The 24,950-nt window shown below is 49.0% G+C and overlaps 1 protein-coding gene across 2 annotated transcripts in view; it reads right to left on the minus strand.

Moving 5' to 3' along the window:
- Positions 1-2,653: 2,653 nt before the first annotated feature.
- Positions 2,654-24,950, minus strand: part of NRTN (neurturin) — a 67,338-nt gene continuing 45,041 nt past the window's right edge. The window contains exons 2-3 of one of the 2 annotated variants that reach the window (XM_081846466.1): positions 10,705-10,844; positions 2,654-5,219 (exon numbers count right to left, since the gene is read on the minus strand). In XM_081846466.1, coding sequence (XP_081702592.1) covers positions 4,771-5,219; positions 10,705-10,844 — 589 coding nt within the window. In that variant the 3' untranslated portion in view covers positions 2,654-4,770. Of the gene's footprint in view, positions 5,220-10,704; positions 10,943-24,950 lie in introns of both variants that reach the window. The other variant, XM_081846465.1, reaches the window with a different exon arrangement.

Consider the following 24,950-nt stretch of genomic DNA (forward strand, 5'->3'; position numbering starts at 1 on the left):
GAGAGGTACAAATGTCAAATGTCTCCACCCCCATCGTTCTGCCCGGATGCTGAGGTCCAGCGCCGAGGGCCTTCTGGCGGTTCCCTCATTGCGAGAAGCAAAGCTACAGGGAATCAGGCAGAGGGCCTTCTCAGTAGTGGCGCCCGCCCTGTGGAACGCCCTCCCACCAGATGTCAAAGCGATAAACAACTACCTGACATTCAGAAGACATCTTAAGGCAGCCCTGTTCAGGGAAGTTTTTAATGTGTGACATTTTAGTGTATTTTTGGTCTCTGTGGAAGCCGCCCAGAGTGGCTGGGGAAACCCAGCCAGATGGGCGGGGTACAAATAATAAATTATTATTATTATTATTATTATTATTATTATTATTATTATTATTATTATGTGTTTCGGTTCTCATGAAAGTGCAAGTTGGCTAAAGCGTGCCTTTAAAATGCAGACCTAATTGAATCTCTCTCCTGCCCCCCCTAAACCCAGACTGAGGAAGTTTCCACCAACCGGTTGCCACATCCACAGATGCTATGAGATTGGCTGCAATTCACGGCCCTTATAGCTTTGAGCAGGTAAAGGTAAAGGGACCCCTGACCATTAGGTCCAGTCGTGGCCAACTCTGGGGTTGTGGCACTCATCTCGCTTTACTGGCCGAGGGAGCCGGCGTACAGCTTCCGGGTCATGTGACCAGCAGGACTAAGCCGCTTCTGGCGAACCAGAGCAGCGCACGGAAACGCCATTTACCTTCCCGCCGGAGTGGTACCTATTTACCTACTTGCACTTTGACGTGCTTTCGAACTGCTAGTTTGGCACGAGCAACGGGAGCTCACCCTGTCGCGGGGATTCGAACCGCCGACCTTCTGATCAGCAAGTCCCTCATCCAGCGTCCCTAGCTTTGAGCAAGGAGTCTCTTATTTCCAAACTGGTTTTCAGATAGCAGGCAGCGTTTCACAGCAATGTCACCGTTGTTTACTCTGGAAGGATATAAATGAGCCCTCGGACTTCTGCCTTGGCCAAGCCAACTTCATTTGTCTCCCGAAAGAGCATTTCTCTCCCCCCCCCCCTTTCTTGGCCACCTTCCCGGGCCAAGCAAATGCTAAACAGAAGGACTAACCATAAAGTCCTGCTGCCCTTCACAGGCAGGAGCAAAGAACGTGGAATGCAAGCCAGCCCTATGGATCAGGGCAGCTGCCCGCTGTCCAGCCAGGGCAGACAACTAAGGCAAAACGCATGCCGCAAAGCAGAACAAAGGTTCCTATTTGTGACGAGAGGGGCACTTCCTTCCACACAAGCAACAATTCCTCACTGACCTGCAAATGAATCAGGCCTGAGTCTCTAAGACTGGTGCAACTGCCTCAATCCCTGCCTTGCTGGGATCAAAAGATGCATGGCTGCTGCTCTCTCACAAGAGACCAGAGCCCTGAGGGATTTTGACATCTTTCCGCAGGGCCTGCAAGACGGAGCTGTTCCGCCAGGCCTTTGGTCGGGGTTCAGTCTGATTCTTCTTTTTCCTAGCCCGCTCACAGGTCCTTTATAAGACCAGTGGTAACATTTGGCCCTGGAGAATATTAACCACTCTCAGTTTTACCCGTGGACTGCCCTCTGTCCAGATTTTAATTTGCTCTGAACTAATTTTAAGATGTATTTTAATTAATCGATTGCCTGTTTTTATGTTCTTATGTTCTTTGTATACTGTGTTAGTTTTATGATGTTAGCCGCCCTGAACCTGGCAATGGCCAGGGAGGTAAAGGTAAAGGGACCCCTGAACATTAGGTTCAGTTGTGACAGACTCCGGGGTTGCGGCGCTCATCTCGCTTTATTGGCCGAGGGAGCCGGCGTACAGCTTCCGGGTCATGTGGACAGCAGGACTAAGCCGCTTCTGGCAAACCAGAGCAGCGCACGGAAACACCATTTACCTTCCCGCCGGAGCGGTACCTATTTATCTACTTGCACTTTGACATGCTTTCAAACTGCTAGGTTGGCAGGAGCAGGGACTGAGCGACGGGAGCTCACCACATCGCGGGGATTCGAACTGCTGAACTTCTGATCGGCAAGTCCTAGGCTCTGTGGTTTAACCCACAGCACCACCCGCATCCCTTTCGCCAGAAGTATGGATGGGCATCTATGTCCCGGTTTCTGGTTATTATTTTTCCCAATCTTAAGTTCGGTTCCATCACATTTCCGCATTAGTTTGCAATTTTTCTTGGGGGAAAGCTCTCATGAAAATTGATGGGCATTTTATTACGAATTTGACACTCCCCCCCCCCCAATATATGTACCTCGCGCAATGGATTTTTGTACGTCATATGCATATGTATGCACATTTAACCCTAGGATATGTATATTCATTTGCAGTTTAATCGACTGGAGAACGGCATTGCAAAATTCGGAGAAGTGCAAATGTCAAAGGATGGCTGCTTTGGCTCCCATATTGTTTCGGGGACGTGTGAATCCAGCATACCTGAAGGAGCGTCTCCACCCCCATCATTCAGCCCGGACACTGAGGTCCAGCTCCGAGGGCCTTTTGGCGGTTCCCTCCCTGCGAGAAGTGAGGTTACAGGGAACCAGGCAGAGGGCCTTCTCAGTGGTGGCGCCCACCCTGTGGAACACCGTCCCATCAGATGTCAAGGGAATAAGCAACTACCTGACTTTAGAAGACATCTGAAGGCAGCCCTGTTTAGGGAAGTTTTTAATGTTTGATGTTTTATCATGTTTTTAATATTCTGTTGGGAGCTGCCCAGAGTGGCTGGGGAAACCCAGCCAGACAGGTGGGGTATAAATATTAAGCTGTTTTTGTTGTTGTTGTTGATTTGCCATTAAATGGTAACTGAATCAAATTTATCTCCCTCCTCACCGGTCAGCAGCAAATGCCTCTTAAGGCTGAATATATGGTTCCTTCTTCAGTAGAGAAGCCATCAACCTCGCTTTGAGAAGCACAGCGGCACTGCAAATTAAAACTTGTTTTGACTGTCATTTCCATTATTTCACGGAATAAAGAGAGTTGCATTAACGCCATCTCAGTTCATTGACTCATCTAGTGGATTATTGTGTCCTGTAACCTTCTCCAGATGTTATAGGACTGCAATGCCCAGCATCCCAGACCCTTGGGCTAAGCTGGTGGAGACAGATGGGAGTTGTAGTTCTGTGATGTCCAGAGGCTGTTCTCCTCTGATTGGCTGTGGCTCCTGCAGTTCTCCCTGAGGCAAAGATGGAACCTGGAACCTGACACCTTTGGAAAGCAGGCAATTCCAGAGATTTGAACTCAGGACGTTCTGCTTCCAAAATTATGGCCCCTCACAAAGTCTGGAGACAGGAAGTGGCCTTGGCCAGAGCTTTAGGAGCTCACACATTGCCCTCGTCCAGGATTTCCCAAACTTGGATCTCTTTCCAGCTGTTTTTGGACTACAGTTCCCATCATCCCTGACCACTGGTCCTGCTAGCTAGGGATGATGGGAGTTGTAGTCCAAAAACAGCTGGAGACCCAAGTTTGGGAAACACTGGCCTGCTCCACTTCTCAGGAGTAGGCGATCTGAGGATTGTGTCCCAATAAAACAGCTAGCACATGAGCAGGGTCTGGTATGCTTTCAAACGGGGGGGGGGGACGACTACGTGTTGAGATTCCTGCATTGCAGGGGGTTGGAATAGATGACCCCCGGGGTCCCCTTCCAACTCGACCATTCTATGATTCTCTCAACACTAAACCATCAACAGTTCTCCACAGGCAGGGGCACCCTTCCCCAACTACCTCGAGATGCCAGAGATCGAACTTTGGACCGCCTGCATGCAACAATGCCTCTTTCCCGTAAAATCCATTTAAGCACCTAGTCCTCATGGTTCTGAGCAGATTGAAACAGCAGCGCAGGTGCCTTAAATCTGAGTCAGGTCCACAGCGCTCCACGTTGGCCCAACCTGCTGGCAGAGGCTCTCCATGATTTCAGACATAACTGGAAGCGCCAGGAATCGAAACCCGCAAAACTCTGCCACCAAACTCCAATGTTTAATGTGGAATATTTGAGCTCTTCGGTTTCAGAACCCCCCAGACGCCGCCGATTCCGTTAAGAATTTGATGCAATGCCTGGAAAGGAACGTCAGCCTTTTTGTACACGTTTGTCAATACTTTAAACCTATGTCTACATGTATATACAAACATACATTTTACACAGCACTGTTATAACGGTGTGTGTACTTTAAGATGGCGGAAGGATGGCTCCCCTGCAAGTATGGGAGGAGCGCGCTCCTCAATCTCTCAACCCTTCTTTGCCCGCAGGATTCACAGGCAGGAACGGCCCCTGGCACCCGGGCCCCATGTGGAACTATCCCCGTAAAGATCTCCAGCTTGGGCAAAATGGGCATTGCCCAAGGGGCGGCTCCTCCAGAAGACCACCAGGCAAGAGATCTCCCTTGTTTTCGATCCGCTGCGAAGCTTGGAACGACGTTCCTCCAGCCGGCTGCGTCAAGAGTGCGCCGGTTCCTCCATCGCAGCTGCGCGGCGGACTGTTCCGGCGAGGCCCTTGACAGGATTCCTTGCACTGCTGGAATCAAGAGCTTCTCTGGCTCCCCACCAGTTGAGGAGGCCCTCAACCAGACGTTGGCTTCCCTTGGCCTCCGTTGACGGCCCTGAGGTAGACTTAAAATCCAGTTGTCTCCTTGGCTGCTCCAAGCAGGGATGCCCTGGCGGTCTTCTCCTCGTGTCCTCTTCCACCTTTGGACAACCACCCACACGCCAGCAGCTTCTGGGCACTGCTCAGCCAGGCCCTTCCTCCTCCAAACGTTGCTCCATCACACGCAGCCGCACTCTTTGGCCGACACCTCGTTCACCGTGTAGTAGCGGTTCCCCGCGTCCAAGAAGGAGACGTCGTCGTCGTACGACAGGGGGCGGCAGCACGGGCGGGCCCTCACCTTCTCCTTCTTGATCTTCCGCATGCTCCTCACGTTCTTGAGGGACAGGTCGTAGTTGCGCACGGCGGAGTCGCAGGTGCCGCTGCAGTAGCGGAAGAGGACCGTCTCGTCCGACTTGTACCCGAGGCCCAACTCGCTGACAGTCACCTCCAGCTCCTTGAGGGAGCAGGGCTTGTGGCGGGCCTTGGCGCGTTTCATCCGCTGGCCGGCTTTGGCAAAGAGCGGCAGTTCGTGGCCCCCCGAATTCATGGACTGGCTGTACCTCTCGATCAGAGTGGAGATGAGGTGACGGATTTCTCCCTCCGTGTAGCTCTCGAACAACGTGCTGTCTGGAATTTTTAAAAGAAACGACAGAAAATTAGAATAATTATGATAATAATACAGTTGTGCCCCGCAAGACGAACGCCTCGCAAGACGGAAAACCCGCTAGACGAAAGGGTTTTCCGTTTTGGAGGCGCTTCGCAAAATGACTTTCCCTATGGGCTTGCTTCGCAAGACGAAAATGTCTTGCGAGTTCCTGCGGGGTTTTTTCCCTTTCCCCCCCTTTTCCTAAGCCCTAAGCCGCTTATCAGCTGATCCGCTAAAAGCCGCTAAATCGCCAATAGCGCTAATCCGCTAAGCTGTCAATGGGCTTGCTTCGCAAGACGAAAAAACCGCTTATACGAAGAGCCTCACGGAACGGATTAATTTCGTCTTGCGAGGCACCACTGTATAAGGGACACGGGGGGCGCTGTGGGTTAAACCACAGAGCCTAGGACTTGCACTATATTATTTTCCGTTCAGCAGCCTAACAGTCCATGGACAGAATCTGTTTTTTAGCCTGTTGGTACGACTGATTATGGGACACTGTGGGTTAAACCACAGAACCTAGGACTTGCCAATCAGAACATCGGCGGTTCGAAACCCCGCGATGGGGTGAGCTCCCGTTGCTCGGTCCCTGCTCCTGCCAACCTAGCAGTTCGAAAGCACGTCAAAGTGCAAGTAGATAAATAGGTACCACTCCGGTGGGAAGGTAAACGGCGTTTCTGTGCGCTGCTCTGGTTCGCCAGAAGCGGCTTAGTCATACTGGCCACATGACCCGGAAGCTGTACGCTGGCTCCCCTGGCCATAAAGCGAGATGAGCGCCGCAACCCCAGAGTCGGCCATGACTGGACCAAATGGTCAGGGGTCCCTTTACCTTAATAATAATATAATAATTAAATTTTATTTATATCCTGCCCTCCCCAGCCGATGCTGGGCTCAGAGCGGCCAACAACAATAAAAGTAACACAGCATTCTAAAATCAATTCATTTTAAAATCAATTCAAAATCAGATTAATGGCAACCATTGGGCTAGAGTTCTGTGAGGATTACCGAAGGAGGGAGTCTGGCTGTGCCTTGGCCAAAGGTCTGGTGGAACAGCTCTTTCTTGCAGGCTCTGCGGAAAGATGTCAAGTCCCGCAGGGCCCTAGTCTCTTGTGGCAGAGCGTTCCACCAGATCGGGGCCACGGCCGAAAAAGTTCTGGCTCTGGTTGAGGCCAGCCTAACCTCCCTGCGGCCCAGGACCTCCAAGATGTTTTTGTTTGAAGACCGTAAGGACTATACTGAAATGGCAAAACTGACCGGGCGACTCAGGAATCAAGAAGATAATGACTTTAAAAAAAGAATGGGAAGAATTTATAACTTATTTAGGAGACCATTGTTAAACAAATAAAAACCTGAGCTGGACTTTAAAACCAACTTGTAAAGAAACGGGGGGTGGGATGGATAATTCAGAGAGATGAAAACTGCGGAGAATGCAATGATATGTAGTTTTAGAATAATTATTCCTTCCGGTAGCACCTTAGAGACCAACTAAGTTTCTTATTGGTATGAGCTTTCATGTATCTGAAGAAGTGTGCATGAAAGCTCACACCAATAACAAACTTAGTTGATCTCCAAGGTGCGGAAGACACAAGATTTACCCACCCGGGAAGAATGGCAGATGAAAGTGATGGACTATATGGAACTGGCAGAAATGACTGGCAGAATCCGAGACCAAGGTGAAGAGTTGGTGGAAGAAGATTGGAAAAAATTCAAAGTTTATCTACAGAAATATTGCAAAATTAAGGAATGTTAGAAGGATGTTGGAATGAAGTAATGCGGTTTTAGCAGAAATGATATAAAGGATTAGGTAAAAATGGATTTGTTAATTGGTGAAAGACGAGAATGTAAAATTACAGTATATTAAGATAAATCATTAGGATAAAAACAAAGCTGGAAAGGATTTGCTGAAATATCTACCATAATTGAACTAGAATACAAAAAAAGGAGGTGTGAGGAGGTCAAGGAAATAAGCAAAGGAAAGAAAGTTATGTAAAGGTTTGATCTGTACTTTTTTAAAATTGTATTTTTTCTGTATTTTTTCTTTTTCTTTTTTCTTTTTTCTCTTTGTAATCTTTAAAATTTGAATAAATATTATTTTAAAAAGAAAATAGTTGGTCTCTAAGGTGCTACTGGAAGGATTTTTTATTATTATTTTGTTTCGACTACGGCAGACCAACACGGCTACCTACTTGTATCTAGAATAATTATGTTAAGGACCCATGCAGGGGACAGGAGGGGCAATTGTGAGATTCAAAGAATCTCATATATGGATATGGTAAAAGTTTTCTTTCTTTAAAAAGAACCCAAAACTCTCCCGCCCACCGCCACAAACATGGGGCGCAGCCCTCTATTCTTATTTTTGCATTAAATACCCTCCACACCCCACAACCCGGTGTGCTGTTTAGCACGCTTCAGAGCATCCAGCATTTTTCCACGAAGGCAACTTGGCCTCCGCTCGCAACCTGCATTTAACAGCCTCCACCAAGCCTCCGAGGGCCTTTAAAGGACCCAGCGGCTGGGGGCTTTTATTCCGTTCCCAGGCAGGAAAGAACAAAAGGGACAAGCAGCATCTGATTTCAATGACCATTCGCCGCCAGTAATTCGCTGGCGCCAATTTGGGGAAGGGCCCAGAAAACTCGGTTTGAAACAGTCGGGGTTTGCTTGCTTGGCACGTCATAATAATCATAATCATAATCATAATCATAATAATAATAATAATTTATTTTGCCGACAAAGGTCCTTATAGTTAAAGCTATGGTTTTCCCAGTAGTGATGTAAGGAAGTGAGAGCTGGACCATCAAGAAGGTTGATCGCCGAAGAATGGATGCTTTTGAATTGTGGTGCTGGAGGAGACTCTTGAGAGTCCCATGGACTGCAAGAAGATCAAACCTCTCCATTCTGAAGGAAATCAGCCCTGAGTGCTCACTGGAAGGACAGATCCTGAAGCTGAGGCTCCAGGACTTTGGCCACCTCATGAGAAGAGAAGACTCCCTGGAAAAGACCCTGATGCTGGGAAAGATGGAGGGCACAAGGAGAAGGGGACGACAGAGGACGAGATGGTGGGACACTGTTCTCGAAGCTATGAACATGAGTTTGACCAAACGGCAGGAGGCAGTGGAAGACAGGAGGGCCTGGCGTGCTCTGGTCCAGGGGGTCACGAAGAGGCGGACACGACTAAACGACTCAGCAACAATTTATTATTTATACCCTGCCCGTTTGGCTGGGTTTTCCCTTCTCGTTGGGGAAGGTGGCCCCATTAGGGCAAAGTTAGCACTGCCCCTCCAAGTTCGTTCAGCCAGCCAGCCCCCCCCCCACCTGCTTGCCTTCTTACTTCCAAGCAGCCCCTCTTCTGTCAGCTTCCTACTTCTCCTTACATACCCTCCAACACTCCTCAGACGAAAATAGGGACATTTCTCACTCCCCCTCCCAGCCAACTGACCCTCCTTGACCTCCCTTTTTTTTGCTGTTGTTCTCCTTCCCTCTCCCCGCTGAAACTCCTGCACCTGATCGGAAGCCGCATCTGACATTCGGGTTCCAAAAATAGTTCGCAAACTGGAACACTCACTTCTGGGTTTGCAGCGTTCGGGAGCCAAAACATTCGACTCTCAAGGCATTCGGGATCCAAGGTACAACTGTATTATTATTATTATTATTATTATTATTATTATTATTATTATACCCCATCTATCTGAACGGGTTACTTCTGGGTTTCGGTGGTTGTGCATGCAGAGAAGCGCTACATTGCGCTTTGCGCATGCAGAGAAGTGGCGCATTGCAACCCAAGCGTGTGCAGACGCGGCACTGCTGGTTGCGAACGTGCCTCCCGCACGGATCACGTTCGCAACCTGAGAGTCCACTGTATAGAAAAATTCCTGGAGGGTGATGGGATGGAGGTGGGGGTTGGAGCACTGTTCTCCCGGTGTGTGCAATTGGTAGCTTACAGGAATGCCTAAAAGTAAAGGTAAAGGGACCCCTGACCATTAGGTCCAGTCGTGGCCGACTCTGGGGTTGCGGCGCTCATCTCGCTTTATTGTCCAAGGGAGCCGGCGTACAGCTTCTGGGTCATGTGGCCAGCAGGACGAAGCCACTTCTGGCGAACCAGAGCAGCGCACGGAAACGCTGTTTACCTTCCCGCCGGAGCGGTACCTATTTATCTACTTGCACCGGTGTGCTTTCAAACTGCTAGGTGGGCAAGAGCAGGGACTGAGCAACGGGAGCTCACCCCTTCATTGCGGGGATTCGAACTGCCGACCTTCTGATCGGCAAGTTCTAGGCTCTGTAGTTTAGACCTCAGCGCCACTCACGTCCCTTCACAGGAATGCCTAGATAGAGCTAGACCAAGCCCTTCTTCACCCATCCCTAAGAGGGACTGCCTTGCGGGCTGAATTTTGGTTTCTTCCTCCCATATCCCCATGCCCTTCTTAAAGCGAGGGACCCAGAACTGGTCTGGCAGCACTCTGTCTCCCCTTAGCCTGGTGGCCCCCATCAAAGTCACCCTCTCTCCTTCGCAGCTGGAATTTGGAGGCATCCAATAACCGCAAAAAGCCTGATCTAATCGTATACACAAACCCACCCCAATCAACTGCCTTTGAAAGTATTCTAATCCATAGACAAACGTGCAATTAAATCCATTTTTTCAGGAGGTGGGGGTAGCCAAATGTAACCAATCTCAGAAGCAACCATGTTCCAGTCAAACAGTCCCCAAAATTCATCTAATCTCCCCATCCCATCCCAGCTTGGGAGGACGGGTCTGGATTTGATTGTATGCTGTCATAGGAAACCTCATGCTACCATACACAGTATTCTAAGCAGGGATTTGCAGATGCAATTACATCAATTTTGCACGCATGTGTGCAATCGTATAAATTTTGCGTGCATGTGTGATGAGTCGATTTAGTCTCGAGTTTAGGATCTCTGTTCAGGAGAGAGTTTTACACCGGGATATGCTGCATAGAAGCCCAAGTTTATAATGATCAAGGTAAAGGTAAAGGGGTCCCTGACCATTAGGTCCAGTCCTGGACGACTCTGGGGTTGCGGCGCTCATCTCGCTTTATTGGCCGAGGGAGCCGGCGTACAGCTTCTGGGTCATGTGGCCAGCAGGACTAAGCCGCTTCTGGCGAACCAGAGCAGCGCACGGAAATGCCGTTTACCTTCCCGCCAGTGTGGTACCTAATTATCTACTTGCACTTTGACGTGCTTTCAAACTGCTAGGTTGGCAGGAGCAGGGACCGAGCAACAGGAGTTCACCCCGTCGCAGGGATTCGAACTGCCAACCTTCTGATCGGCAAGCCCTAGGCTCTGTGGTTTAACCCACAGCGCCACCCTTGAGGAACCACCTAAAGAGGCCTGGGCGGCCACATTGAGACCACCTTAGTTTCACACCTTAGGTTCTCCTAAGCACTAGTGAACCCTCCCAAACAAGCTTACTCATTTTCCACCGGGAGAAGGAAGTTGTGCGCACAAGCTTACATTGGGAGATCAGTGACCCACGGCGTCCCAGAGCCCTTGGGTGCCTCCTGTGGCCGTCGGCGAGCGAGGAAGACGACGAGGTTCTCGAAAACAGCGACGAGGAGAAGAGGGTGTGCTCCTGGCTCCTGGTGAACAAGTCTCTACAAACCAAAACGGACAACATGGAACTGAAGAGCATCGAGGCTATAGCTGCCAGCTTCCATACCTTCATCTTAGACCAAGTCAGAACATTGAAACTCTGCAAAACAGGCAAAAATGACAGTCTTTATTACACCGGCCTGGGCCCTGGTATCCCTGCCCCACCCCGACCCCCTGCAATAGCATTCAAAAGAGGTGCACGTGGCGGTGGGGGTGGGCTTCTCCTCCTCTGAAAAATGCAGAAATGGATAAAAGCCTCCTATCCAAAGAATGACTATCATCAGCGCAGGTAAGGGGAAAAGATTCATTTTAATTTTTATCATCTACCATACTGTCTTATTTATTTTATAGTACGATACATTGGTTATTGCTTTCTTTCTATGGATCAGTGGTCTCGTTAGATAGTAAAATTGCTGTTTTAGGGGTTATTTTTAAAAGTCTGCAACGGATTAATCCGTTTTGCATTGCTTTCTATGGGAAAGCGCACCTTGGTTTTGGAACGCTTTGGTTTTGGAACGGACTTCCGGAATGGATTAAGTTTGAGAACCGAGGTTGGTACTTCAGGTTAAGTACTTACCGTATTTTTTGCTCTGTAAGACTCACTTTTTCCCTCCTAAAAAGTAAGGGGCAATGTGTGTGCGTCTTATGGAGTGAAGGCAGGCTGCGCAGCTATCCCAGAAGCCAGAACAGCAAGAGGGATTGCTGCTTTCACTGCGCAGCGATCCCTCTTGCTGTTCTGGCTTCTGAGATTCAGAATATTTTTTTTCTTGTTTTCCTCCTTCAAAAACTAGGTGCGTCTTGTGGTCTGGTGCGTCTTATAGAGTGAAAAATACGGTAATTCATTCCGGAGGTCCGTTCTTAACCTGAAACTGTTGTTAACCTGAAGCACCACTTTAGCTAATGGGGCCTCCCGCTGCCAGCGCCCAATTTCTGTTCTCATCCTGAACCAAAGTTCTTAACCCGAGGTACTACTTCCGGGTCAGCGGAGTCTGTAACCTGAAGTGTCTGTAGCCCGAGGTACCACTGTATGGTCCACACTTTAAACCTCTGTGTCCAAGCAACACCCCCCCTTTTTTTTGCTTCATAGCTTTCCCTGCAAATATCCACTCCTTAAAGCTGAATCACAGTAAACATCGATGCACTGAAATCCCAGATTGCCATTTGCTCCAATGGGGCGCTAAAGAACAGGCTTTCGCAGAGCTTTCAAGTGCTTCCCTGTCCCTAGAAAGAGCAGAGCTAAAACTTAAGTACAGCTAAGTCCTGGTAAAGGTAAAGGTAAAGGGACCCCTGACCATTAGGTCCAGTCGTGGCCGACTCTGGGGTTGCGGCGCTCATCTCGCTTTACTGGCCGAGGGAGCCGCCGTACAGCTTCCGGGTCATGTGGCCAGCATACTAGGCCGCTTCTGGCAAACCAGAGCAGCGCAAGGAAACGCCGTTTACCTTCCCGCCGGAGTGGTACCTATTTATCTACTTGCACTTTGACGTGCTTTCAAACTGCTGGGTTGGCAGGAGCAGGGACCAAGCAACGGCAGCTCACCCCGTCATTGCGGGGATTCGAACCGCCAACCTTCTGATCAGCAAGTCCTAGGCTCTGTGGTTTAACCCACAGCACCACCTGCTACTGAGTAGGAAAATGACAGGCAAAGCCAGCCACTGGATTCATTGTTAAGGAAGAAGGCAGGTGGGCATGGAGGAATCTAGGCTGTGGTTGGTGGGGCAGAGCCCCATCCAGTCTAAGGGACCAGTCTCCAGAGACGAGAAGCAAAAGCCTTTAGGTCCTCTTTGCATGGCTCCCCTGCATGTTTGCGTCCCAATCTCTCTGCAGAGAGCAATGTACAGTGGTGCCTCGCAAGACGAAATTAATCCGTTCCACGATTCTCTTCATCTAGCGGTTTTTTCGTCTTGCGAAGCAAGCCCATTGACAGCTTAGCGGATTAGCGCTATTAGCGGTTTAGCGGCTTTTAGCGGATCAGCTGATAAGTGGCTTAGGGCTTAGGAAAAGGGGGGGGAGGGGAAAAACCCCGCAGGAACTCGCAAGACATTTTCGTCTTGCGAAGCAAGCCCATAGGGAAATTCGTTTTGTGAAGCGCCTCCAAAACGGAAAACCCTTTCGTCTAGCGGGTTTTCTGTCTTGCGAGGCGTTCGTCTTGCGGGGCACCACTGTATTTCCAAAACACTTTTGCCACCTGTTATAGGAATTCTAAGGTCTCATATATATATAAATCATATGTTCATATATGTACAAGGCAAACACATACATAAGCATATAAACCACGTGTCTGAAATAGTACAGGAGAGCAATCCTGAAACCATTTCGACTCTCCCAAATGTTTCTCTGCAAGGAGGAAGGAAATGGGAAAAGCCATTGTCTTTTTGCTTGCAAATCCTGGCTTAAGGGCGTATTTGTGTATGAATAGGGTGAGCCTGTGACCTGGATTCAGGAACTGTGTGTTTACCATCACTAAAGAATGGCCGGGATGCCCAGGTAAAAGCAATCAGTGACCATTAACAGGTTTCCTGCCAGACAGGATTCTGCTATAGACTGCCTCTTTTGTGATGCATGTGTATTTTTTCGGGGGGGGGGGGGGATGGTCTTGAGCTACAGCATAGGCAGTTTCAAATGTCTGTATAAGAGCTTGCACACTAATGTTCTGGGTTCCTCCTCCCTCCTGCGTGGGGTGAGTGGAGACCCTGTTGCAACAGTTTAATAAAGATCAGGCTTACTAGCTGCTTTGCTTCTCAATATTCTCTGATTGGCCTCTGTTATTTTCTCCTACCAATAGAAAACCTACATAATGACTCTAAACAGGTTTTTGGGTATGCCATAAGGGAAAAGGAGCAGTTTTTTCTGATCCCTAGTTTTGCACAGTCTTGCAAGGGCCTCTGCTTTTCATCTGACAACTCAGTTTTCGCAAGGCTTCTTTCGATTTGATTTAATATTTCTATTCCGCTTTTGCGACAGCAAACACTGAGCCTCTTGGGCATGCCGATCGGAAGGTCGGCGGTTCGAATCCCCGCGATGGGGTGAACTCCCGTTGCTCGGTCCCTGCTCCTGCCAACCTAGCAGTTCGAAAGCACGTCCAAGTGCAAGTAGATAAATAGGTACCGCTCCAGCGGGAAAGTAAACAGCGTTTCCGTGCGCTGCTCTGGTTCGCCAGAAGCGGCTTAGTCATGCTGGCCACATGACCCGGAAGCTGCATGCCGGCTCCCTCGGCCAATAAAGCGAGATGAGCGCCGCAACCCCAGAGTCGGCCACGACTGGACCTAATGGTCAGGGGTCCCTTTACCTTTATTAGAAGCAAACAATCGTTGCAATCGCTATATTGTCAAACACAGGAACGTTATAAATAGGGGAAGCAACAAAAAATTAGCTGATCCTAGCAGCCAACCCGTCAACGCTGCAGAAATTTCTGTAAGCAGTAGCTGCCCAAATGGTGTCCCACAAGAAACCAGTCAGTTAAAAACAATGAATGGATGTTGTGTGAGCTCTAAGCGGTGGAGAACGCTGACCGTTGTTTCTCTGTATGATTCACGGTCTTAGGCTTGCTGCCAGGTTCCAGATCAGTAACTCATAACCATGCTTGCTCTCGGTTAAAATTCGCTAATAAAAATGTCAGCACAACAGATCCCTCGTTACACCTGCTTCGACTCGAAAAGCAACTCCTGATGTTAAGCAGAGACTCTGAGACTGAAAGTTACAAAAACGGTTCGTTTTGGCAAGCAGAGTTTGCTTCCTACCAAAACTTACCACCTAAAGTCCGTTATCACCCTACCAGGGAGCTAATAACATTCATCCTCCCTACTTTAGGGAAGGGGCAGAAATTACGGTATTTTTCGCTCTATAAGAGCATAAGACGCACCTAGTTTTTGGAGGAGGAAAACAAGGAAAAAAAATATTCTGAATCCCAGAAGCCAGAACAGCAAGAGGGATCTGGCTTCTGGGATAGCCTCTAGCTGGTCTGCCTTCTGGGATAGCTGCGTGAAGCCTCTTCAGGGCACCAGGATGAAGGCTCCCCCAAGAGCCGTGCTCCCTTTAAAGAGTGCACGGAGGGTGTGTGCAGCTCTTGGGGGCTTTTCCCCGAGGAGGGAGAAGGGCAGCCCCCAAGAGCCGCACACACACTCCACGCGGCTCTTTAAAGGGAGCGCTGAGCAGAGCCTCCCGCCTGCATTCGCTCCATAAGACGCACACACATTTCCCCTTACTTTTTAGGAGGGGAAAAGTGCGTCTTATAGAGCAAAAAATATGGTATTTCCAGTTCTCATTTAAAGGTGTTTCTACCTAATTCACGGGACGCGGGTGGCGCTGTGGGTTAAACCACAGAGCCTAGGACTTGCCGATCAGAAGGTCGGTGGTTCGAATCCCCACAACGGGGTGAGCTCCCATTGCTCGGTCCCTGCTCCTGCCAACCTAGCAGTTTGAAAGCATGTCCAAGTGCAAGTAGATAAATAGGTGGGAAGGTAAACGGCATTTCCATGCGCTGCTCTGGTTCGCCAGAAGCGGCTTTGTCATGCTGGCCACATGACCCGGAAGCTGTACACCGGCTCCCTTGGCCAATAAAGCGAGATGAGCGCCACAACCCCAGAGTCGGCCACAACTGGACGTAATGGTCAGGGGTCCCTTTACCTTTACCTAATTCACACTTCCTGGATCCAAATGCAGCCATCCATCAAAATCCAAACTTCTTCGAATTTTCCAGTGTGGTTTCTAAAAAGTGGAATTGTTCGGTGTTATCTTGGAGTGGATTTTTTTTGGGGGGGGGGGAATCTCTATATAGCTGGCAGATGAAGAGACAGAAATTCTCTCTCTCTCTCTCTTTTAATCCCTCCCCTTCCTTTTCTCCCCTCCTTTCGGTTTGTGTTTTTATTTAGATTAGCTTCTATTATCTCCAATAAAAAATATTGGATATTTAATATTAAGCTTTATTTCAAACTTTAATAAAATATATGGCGGTGGGGATTTTGCAGTGTGGTTCTCCAGCAAAATAATATTTGCAAAATTGCATACAGTACGTAAAGCAGGCATAGAAAACTGCATGTATTGGTTGTAATGGTTCTAGGGGTTGCTCGTGTGTAAGTCGTCGCCACACCTGGCTGGGTTACCTGGGTGAACCCTTTCTGTCCGGACAGCCACCCATCCATGGCTGCCTTAATCACTGGCAGAATCCGTCAGTGGGCGTTTCTTGAACTTCTTCCAGCAAAGAAGCTCTTTGACGCCTAGTCTCCGCCTACTCTCCCTGTGCGGAAGTCTTCTGCGCAGGGAGGGTGTGGGCAGCGGAGGACCCGTGCTCTCCCCGCTGGTTTCCGGTGAGGAGTCCTGGAGCCCCCTCGCCGATTCCCCCATCTGCCCCCCTTCTCCACTGGTGCTACGCTGATTTCCCTCCCCAATAGATGGGCTGCTTCTCTCCCTACTGGGACGCTCTCCGTAATCCCTCTGGAGCCCTCCCTCTCCCTCTGGCTCCGAGGGCAGTTCCCTGACAGATGCCTTTTCCCTTCACAAACTGCAGGGCAAGGGCTGTTTACTGGCGCTGCGAAAATGAAGAGAAGGAATTTCTAGCCAAGTCTTGGGACCAGACTTAGGCACCCCAGCTGACCCCAGCTTGCTAGCAGGGTTCCTTTTGTGAAGTATAACTGCACACCAAAATGAAGAATGCCTGTATGTATGTCGCTGAAAGGGTTTAACATTGGAAATTTCCATTAAAGCATGCTGAAGCTCTCTCTAATCTCTAGCTGGGTTGATAAGGAACTGTTGATGTTCTCTGCTGGCCTTCACATGAGTGTTTAACCTTAGATCATGCGATTAAGGTATTCAATTGCAAATCTCCATCTTGAAGGGAGTTGCTTGTTGGTCTTTCTCAGGACGTAACAGAAACAACAACGGATGTGATAATCTCTCCAGGAGCTACATAGCCTTAGGCTGGATGCAGGCTAATGCAAGCTATGGGAGAGACAGAGATTTGAATTTTATTCTGATTGTAATTATGTTACATATACTTAAGAAGAAGTACCTGTGCTTGGATATTATTTATCCCTGGTGTTACGCTGATTTCCTTCCCCAGCAGATGGGCTGCCTCTCTCCCTACTGGGATGCTCTCCAGCATCCCTCCGGAGCCCTCCCTCCTCCTCTGGCTCCGATGGCAGTTCCCTGACATTGGTGAATATAAGATACAAGCATACATTGTTTTTGGGGGAAAGATATGCATTACATAAAAGCAACCCAGCACATCCTGATACATCAGGACAGGATTATAACCAATCCATATGTCTCTCCATCCAGCACAATTACGATTAAACCAGCTGTGTGTCTAGCTGTCCATCTGCAGGGTCTGTATACTGAAATAAATGAAGAGGATGACTTATATATACGGACGGGGAGCCTTTTGCCCTCTAGATGTTGTTTTCACCATTGCCATCTCTGAACAGTGGCCGTGGGTGAATGCAGAGAAGGGGTTAGGAGATAGGAAACGTCCTTTCACAGGTGGTGGACTTGTAAAGGGGTAAAAAAGTACTGCCAACAAAGGTCTGTATAGTTAAAGCTCTGGTTTTCCCAGTAGTGATGTATGGAAGTGAGAGCTGGACCATAAAGAAGGCTGATCGCTGAAGAATGGATCCTTTTGAATTATGGTGCTGGAGGAGACTCTTGAGAGTCCCATGGACTGCAAGAAGATCAAACCTCTCCATTCTGAAGGAAATCAGCCCTGAGTGCTCACTGGAAGGACAGATCCTGAAGCTGAGGCTCCAAGACTTTGGCCACCTCAGGAGAAGAGAAGACTCCCTGGAAAAGACCCTGATGTTGGGAAAGATGGAGGGCGCAAGGAGAAGGGGACGACGGAGGACGAGATGGTGGGACAGTGTTCTTGAAGCTATGAGTTTGACCCAACTGCGGGAGGCAGTGGAAGACAGTAGTGCCTGGCGTGCTCTGGTCCAGGGGGTCACAAAGAGTCGGACACGACTAAACGACTAAACAACAACAACAACAAAAGAGTATTGGGAAATGATCCATAATGAATTGAGAAAAATATTTAAAGGTACTCCCACCCGCCCCAAAACCAGAGTCCTTTCTGTTGGGGATAATTCAGACTGAGATTCCCAGGTGTCAAAAAAATTATTTATGTACGCCACTACTGCGGCCCGTGTTTAGTTAGCCCAAAAAATGGAAAACGAGCGAGTTCCCATCCGAAGAATGGCAACTTAAACAGATGGAATATGCGCAGCTTGCGGACCGAACAAATAGAATTGGAGAACTAGAAGGACATACGCTTAGAGAAGATTGGAAAACGTTTATTGAGTATATGGGAAATAACTGTGTACGGCCAAAAACGCTGGCAGCATTAAGAGAAATTCAACAGTGTAAATAAGTTTTGATAGATGCAATAATGGAATACCGAATGGTTTTGTTTTTGTAAAATAAGCAGGGATTTATGATACGCAAAATGAACCATGGAAAGAGAGGAAGGGAGGTTACTGATATTTTAAGGATGTTTAAATGAGTATTTTAAATTGTAAAACAGAATATATATAAAATGGGAGGAGGTTGTGTCAGAAGCTGAAGAGGCAACAGGGTTTAGTGAGCAGGGAGATTCTGTGCCAGAGAGCAGTGCAGGTTCAGAGGCAGAAGCAGAGGCTGGAGAGAAGGGAGGCCAAGAGACAGAGGCGGAATCTACACACATATAATAAACCCTGTGAAAATGCTTTTTTTTTAAAAAAAAAGTGTTGAAAAATACGCTGAATTCTGCACAGCTCACTTTCGCCATCTAGTGTCGCGTTGGTATATTGCGCCTTGCCACACATTTAAAACGTTTTATTTGCAGCTGAGTCCAGAGAGGAGGCTGGCTGCTGAAGAAGCCAGGTAATCTCGCCCTCCTGCTGCAACCTGCTTCCTCCGCCCTGGTCACCCACAGGGGTACGAAGAGGGCGGTGCAGAGACAGACAAGACGCCAGAGTCTCAGATTGTGTGGGAAGGACCTGGCGGAGGAGGAGACTTGGGGAGCTGTGGGAAGGCTTCCATTCCTTGCAACTGCCTCGTTGGGGCAGCTCTGTTTTTGTTTAGGTGAATAGTTAACTTCGCTGGCACCTTGTGAGTTATTGCTGTCCTGCCCATAGCTGTCAACCATCCCTTATTTGGCGGGACAGTCCCTTATCCCGGCGCCGTGTCCCGCTGCTGTCCCTTATTGATGATGTCCCTTAAATTTCCCGGGTTTCAAAGGAAGCAGCTCCTCTCCCTCCCTCCCTCCCTGCCGGCCAGGGAGGAGGGAGGCTCCAACTGTGTTGCTTGGCTGCGTTGCTCACCCAATAAGGAGTCTAGGAACGACTGGGGGGTGGAGCTTGCATGCCTTGTGCCGATCAAATCGGCCGCGTTGCCTGGGGACTCGCCTTTGCTCAGCGCTTCCCAGCGGAGAGGGGACGGTGGTTTTCCTTGCTGCATCCCCTTTGCCGGGTTGCTGCGCTGTGGGAACCACCGCTTGAGGCTTCGTTTGGCTGCTGGCTGGGCTTTCTGCCTTTGGCTCAGAGGGGCTCAGAAGTTGAACATACCTGTGCTGGGAAAATCCCTTATTTTGGCTGCTGATCCCTTATTTTCGAGGCTGCTGGTCCCTTATTTTCAAATCTGTAAGTTGACAGCTATGGTCCTGCCCTGACAACAGGCTGGCTGAGATTGATGGGAGCTGAATTTCACCAACACCTGGAGGGTCACAGGTTCCTGCCCCTGTCCCACAAAGTGCTTACTGCCTCCTTTCACACAGTCTAAAGTTACCGTATTTTTTGCTCCATAACCCCCCCCCCAAAAGGTAAAGGGAAATGTGTGTGTGCCTTGTGGAGCGAATGCAGGCGGGAGGAGCCGCTCTTGATGGCTTTTTGGCGAGGTGAATTTACAGCCTGATGGCCTGACTGTAATTCAAGCAAAGGGAGAGCTGCTTACACGCATGCTTTCTTTACAATGATCCGGAAGGAGGGACAAAGAGGGCATCCCCTTCCGTCCCTACCCCAGCACCTCACCCGTAAATTCAAGCAAAGCGGCTTACGAGGCTCCTGTCCCTGCATCTCCTTCCCCTCTTTTTGCTCTGATTCCAGCGAGGCAAGGCAGCTGCACAAATGTGTGCTCCCCCTCTCTCTTCCTTCCCTCCCTCCCTCCCTCTTCCAACTTCAAAAAATATTGGGGGGCGGCCAGGTAAGCCCCATCTCCCATACCACAATGGGGGGTGGGGGATGACTCCCTCAAATATTTAATGTAATGGGGGGGGTGAAGGCACCTAGGCTGTTCACTTTACATGACTGTAATATGATTCCGGTTGTTTATTAAATAATTTAGTTCGACATTTGATTCAGAATATTTTTTTCCTTGTTTTCCTCCTCTAAAAACTACGTGCGTGTTATGGTCAGGTGCGTGTTATAGAGCGAAAAATACGGTGAATGATCTTGAGCAAAACAGCCAGAAGTTTAGGGAGAAACTGGCAAAAGCACTGATTTCTCTGCTGGGGAGATAGCCTTGCCAGAAATTAATGTTCTTGTTGCCGACGATGAGGCCCTTCTGTTGCCAACCAAACATTGCATGCATGCACACACACACACACACACACACACATGCACACACGCCATTCGCCCGAGGCCCGTCAATCTCTCCCATCAAATGATAAGCAGCAATTATTCTGATGATTAAGACATGCCCCAAAGACAAGGCGGGCGAGGATCTCCGTGTGCCAGCTTAATTATTGCCCTGGAGGGGGGAAGACCGAAATGAAAGACGCGAAGGCATTTGGGAACTGAAAGGAGAAAGGAGGCAGTGTTCCTAATGCCTCTGACACACACCACTCCCCAAGCGACGTCATTTTCCCCCACCCGACGGTGAGCCCGTTCGGCGGGGCACGCCCAGCTTGCACCCTATGGCAGCATCTCGTGACTCGTCTCCAAATTAAATAGGCACCCGGCCCTTGTGCTGACTTGCTGGAGAAGGTGACTCTGTTTCTGCTCTTTCCAGGGCTCCCCAGATTTGGGGGGGGGGGCAGGGACTTCTCCACCAGCAGCCTGGAAAATTGGTGGAGCCATCTCAAAGGCTTGAGTAGCTGCGGATGAATCTGTTTCTTATTTTCTACATATCCACCAGCATTGTTGTTGCTTAGTCGTGTCCGACTCTTCGTGACCCCCTGGACCCGAGCATGCCAGGCCCTCCTGTCTTCCACTGCCTCCCGCAGTTGGGTCAAACTCATGCTGGTAGCTTCGAGAACACTGTCCCACCATCTCGTCCTCCATCGTCCCCTTCTCCTTGTGCCCTCCATCTTTCCCAACATCAGGGTCTTGTCCAGGGAGTCTTCTCTTCTCCTGAGGTGGCCAAAGTCTTGGGGCCTCAGCTTCAGGATCTGTCCTTCCAGTGAGCACTCAGGGCTGATTTCCTTCCGAATGGAGAGGTTTGATCTTCTTGCAGTCCATGGGACTCTCAGGAGTCTCCTCCAGCACCAGAATTCAAAAGCATCCATTCTTCGGCAATCAGCCTTCTTTATGGTCCAGCTCTCACTTCCATACATCACTACTGGGAAAACCATAGCTTTTATTATACGGACCTTTGTCGGCAAGGTGATGTCTCTGCTTTTTAAGATGCTGTCTAGGTTTGTCATTGCTTTTCTCCCAAGAAGCAGGCGTCTTTTAATTTCGTGGCTGCTGTCACCATCTGGAGTGATCATGGAGCCCAAGAAAGTAAAATCTCTCACCAGTATTACTCGGAGGAAAATAGGGGTGTCCTATTCCATCCCCTCCAACATTTCCCTGATGAAAATAGGGATGTCCTATTCCATCCCCTCCAACATTTCCCTGATGAAAATAGGGATGTCCTATTCCATCCTCTCCAACATTTCCCTGATGAAAATAGGGATGTCCTATTCCATCCCCTCCAACGATTCCCCCATGAAAATAGGGACGTCCTATTCCATCCCCTCCAACGATTCCCCCATGAAAATAGGGACGTCCTATTCCATCCCCTCCAACATTTCACCCATGAAAATAGGGACGTCCTATTCCATCCCCTCCAATGTTTTCCCCATGAAAATAGGGACGTCCTATTCCATCCCCTCCAACATTTCACCCATGAAAATAGGGACGTCCTATTCCATCCCCTCCAACGTTTTCCCCATGAAAATAGGGACGTCCTATTCCATCCCCTCCAACATTTCACCCATGAAAATAGGGACGTCCTATTCCATCCCCTCCAACGTTTTCTCAAGTGAAAATAGGGACGTCCTATTCCATCCCCTCCAACGTTTTCCCCATGAAAATAGGGACGTCCTATTCCATCCCCTCCAACATTTCACCCATGAAAATAGGGACGTCCTATTCCATCCCCTCCAATGTTTTCTCCAGTGAAAATAGGGACGTCTTATTCCATCTTCTCTAACGTTTCTCCCCTGAAAACAGGGACGTCCTATTCCACCCCCTCCAATGTTTCTCCCCTGAAAACAGGGACGTCCTATTCCATCCCCTCCAATGTTTCTCCCATGAAAATAGGGACGTCCTATTCCATCTCCTTCAATGTTTCTCCCATGAAAATAGGGACATCCTATTCCATCCCCTCCAACGTTTTCTCCAGTGAAAATAGGGACGTCCTATTCCATCTCCTCTAACGTTTTCTCCAGTGAAAATAGGGACATCCTATTCCATCTCCTCCAATGTTTCTCCCATGAAAACAGGGACATCCTATTCCATCCCCTCCAACGTTTTCTCCAGTGAAAATAGGGACGTCTTATTCCATCTCCTCTAACGTTTCTCCCCTGAAAACAGGGACGTCCTATTCCATCCCCTCCAATGTTTCTCCCCTGAAAACAGGGACGTCCTATTCCATCCCCTCCAATGTTTCTCCCCTGAAAACAGGGACGTCCTATTCCACCCCCTCCAATGTTTCTCCCCTGAAAACAGGGACGTCCTATTCCATCCCCTCCAATGTTTCTCCCCTGAAAACAGGGACGTCCTATTCTCCATCAGGAAGCTTCTCCTGCGTTTGATCTCCCCCCATTGACGTTGTCTACACATCAACATTGGATTTGGATTTGATATCCCGCCTTTCACTCCCCTTCAGGAGTCTCAAAGTGGCCAACATTCTCCTTTCCCTTCCTCCCCCACAACAAACACTCTGTGGGGTGAGTGGGGCTGAGAGACTTCAGAGAAGTGTGACTGGCCCAAGATCACCCAGCAGCTGCAGGTGGAGGAGCGGAGACGCGAACCCGGTTCCCCAGATTAGGAGACTACCGCTCTTAACCACTACACCACACTGGCTCCCAAGGGGACATTGGTCCCCTTGAGCCAATTGCATCCTCTCTGCCTCACCGACCTTGCAGGATCGTTGTAAAGAAAAAAATGTTTGAGGGAAGGGATCTTGTACAAAACCTTCGACAGATAAAGGGAATGAATGAAAATTGTAGCTCTAGTGTGCCTTGAGTCCCTGTCAGGGGAAATTGCCTGGAAATAACCAACCACAAACTTGTGGAGAAAGGAGGAAGAGGAGGAGGCAAGGTCTCTCAATGGCTTCAAGAATGGTTTATCTTATGATAAAAGTCTGCACAGTGGTACCTCGGGTTAAGTTCCATATTTTTCGCTCTATAAGACGCACCAGATCACAAGACGCACCTAATTTTTGGAGGAGGAAAACAAGGGAAAATATTCTGAATCTCAGAAGCCAGAACAGCAAGAGGGATCGCTGCGCAGTGAAAGGAGGAATCCCTCTTGCTGTTCTGGCTTCTGGGATAGCTGCGCAGCCTGCATTCGCTCCACAAGACGCACACACATTTCCCCTTACTTTTTGGGAGGGAAAAAGTGAGTCTTATAGAGCAAAAAATACGGTACTTAATTCGTTCCGGAGGTCCATTCTTAACCTGAAACTGTTCTTAACCTGAAGCACCATTTTAGCTAATGGGGCCTCCTGCTGCTGCCACGCCGCTGGAGAACGATTTCTGTTCTTATCCTGAAGCAAAGTTCTTAACCCGAGGTAATATTTCTGGGTTAGCGGAGTCTGTAACCTGAAGCGTATGTAACCTGAGGTACCGCTGTATTATTATTTTTTAATTGTTTATGTTTGAACACCATTTGCTGGGCTAGAGGGAAGTAAGATGCATGCCATCAGATGTACCCATTTTAATCTGTCCCTGCTGGGCTCTCCTTACAGATTTGAGGAGGACCTAAGGAAGCCTTGCCCGCAGGCCAAACTGTCTCACTAAACCCAAAGCAGACATTTCTTACAGCAAGCGCCGATGGATATTTGCGAACTTTTGAGATGCACCCTCCTTCCTTCATGTCTAGACGCAGACTAAATCATCCGTCCCCGGCTGTTGAAATTGTGACGTCGCGGTGGGCGATGGGAGAGTGCAGGTGCCAACAGCTCGCAAGGATGGAGACATCAAAAAGTTGGGAGGAACAGAATTGGTGCCCGAAGTTCAAAGGGCTGTTGCGCGATGATTCATTGCCTTTGAGCCACGAGTGCTCAGATCACGAACTCTCCATCCTTGGAGGTTTTTAAGCAGAGGTTGGATGCATAGCTGTCAATGTTTCCCTTTCTTAAAGGGAAATTCCCTTATTTCCAATAGGATTCCTCGCAAGAAAAAGGGAAAGTTGGCAGCTACGGTTGGATGGCCACCTGTCATGGATGCTTTAGCTGAAATTCCTGCATTGCAGGGGGTTGGACTAGATGACCCTCGGGGTCCCTTCCACCTCCAGAATTCTGCGATTCTATGAAATCTCTCTCTCCTGAGTTCTGGAGTTCAGAATGCCTTGCTCTCGCTTCCCAAATGCGACTCTGTTCCCCCCATTTCCAGATTGGAGAATGTTCATGTGCAGGAGAGCTGGGTTTTGGCTCACATTTGTGTTCAGGAAATGCGAATTAAGTCAGTTTATATTAAAATTGTGGGTTGCATGAATTCCCACCCCTGGCCATCCCTCCTGCCCTGCTTAGGAACTTCGCAATGGAGCATGACTGTGGAAGACCGGTTGCCAGGTATGAACCAGCAAGGAATTTTGTGACATGGAAAACAGATGCACAGTGGTACCTCGTTTTGGGGTGCCATTCGCACCCTGAAAAGTCCGTAACTATAGCGCCTCTTCTGCCCATGTGTGCAGCTTGATCAAGTGCTTCTGTCTGT

The sequence above is a fragment of the Podarcis erhardii genome (genome assembly GCF_964252035.2).
Source record: "Podarcis erhardii genome assembly, chromosome: 18".
NCBI lineage: Eukaryota > Metazoa > Chordata > Lepidosauria > Squamata > Lacertidae > Podarcis > Podarcis erhardii.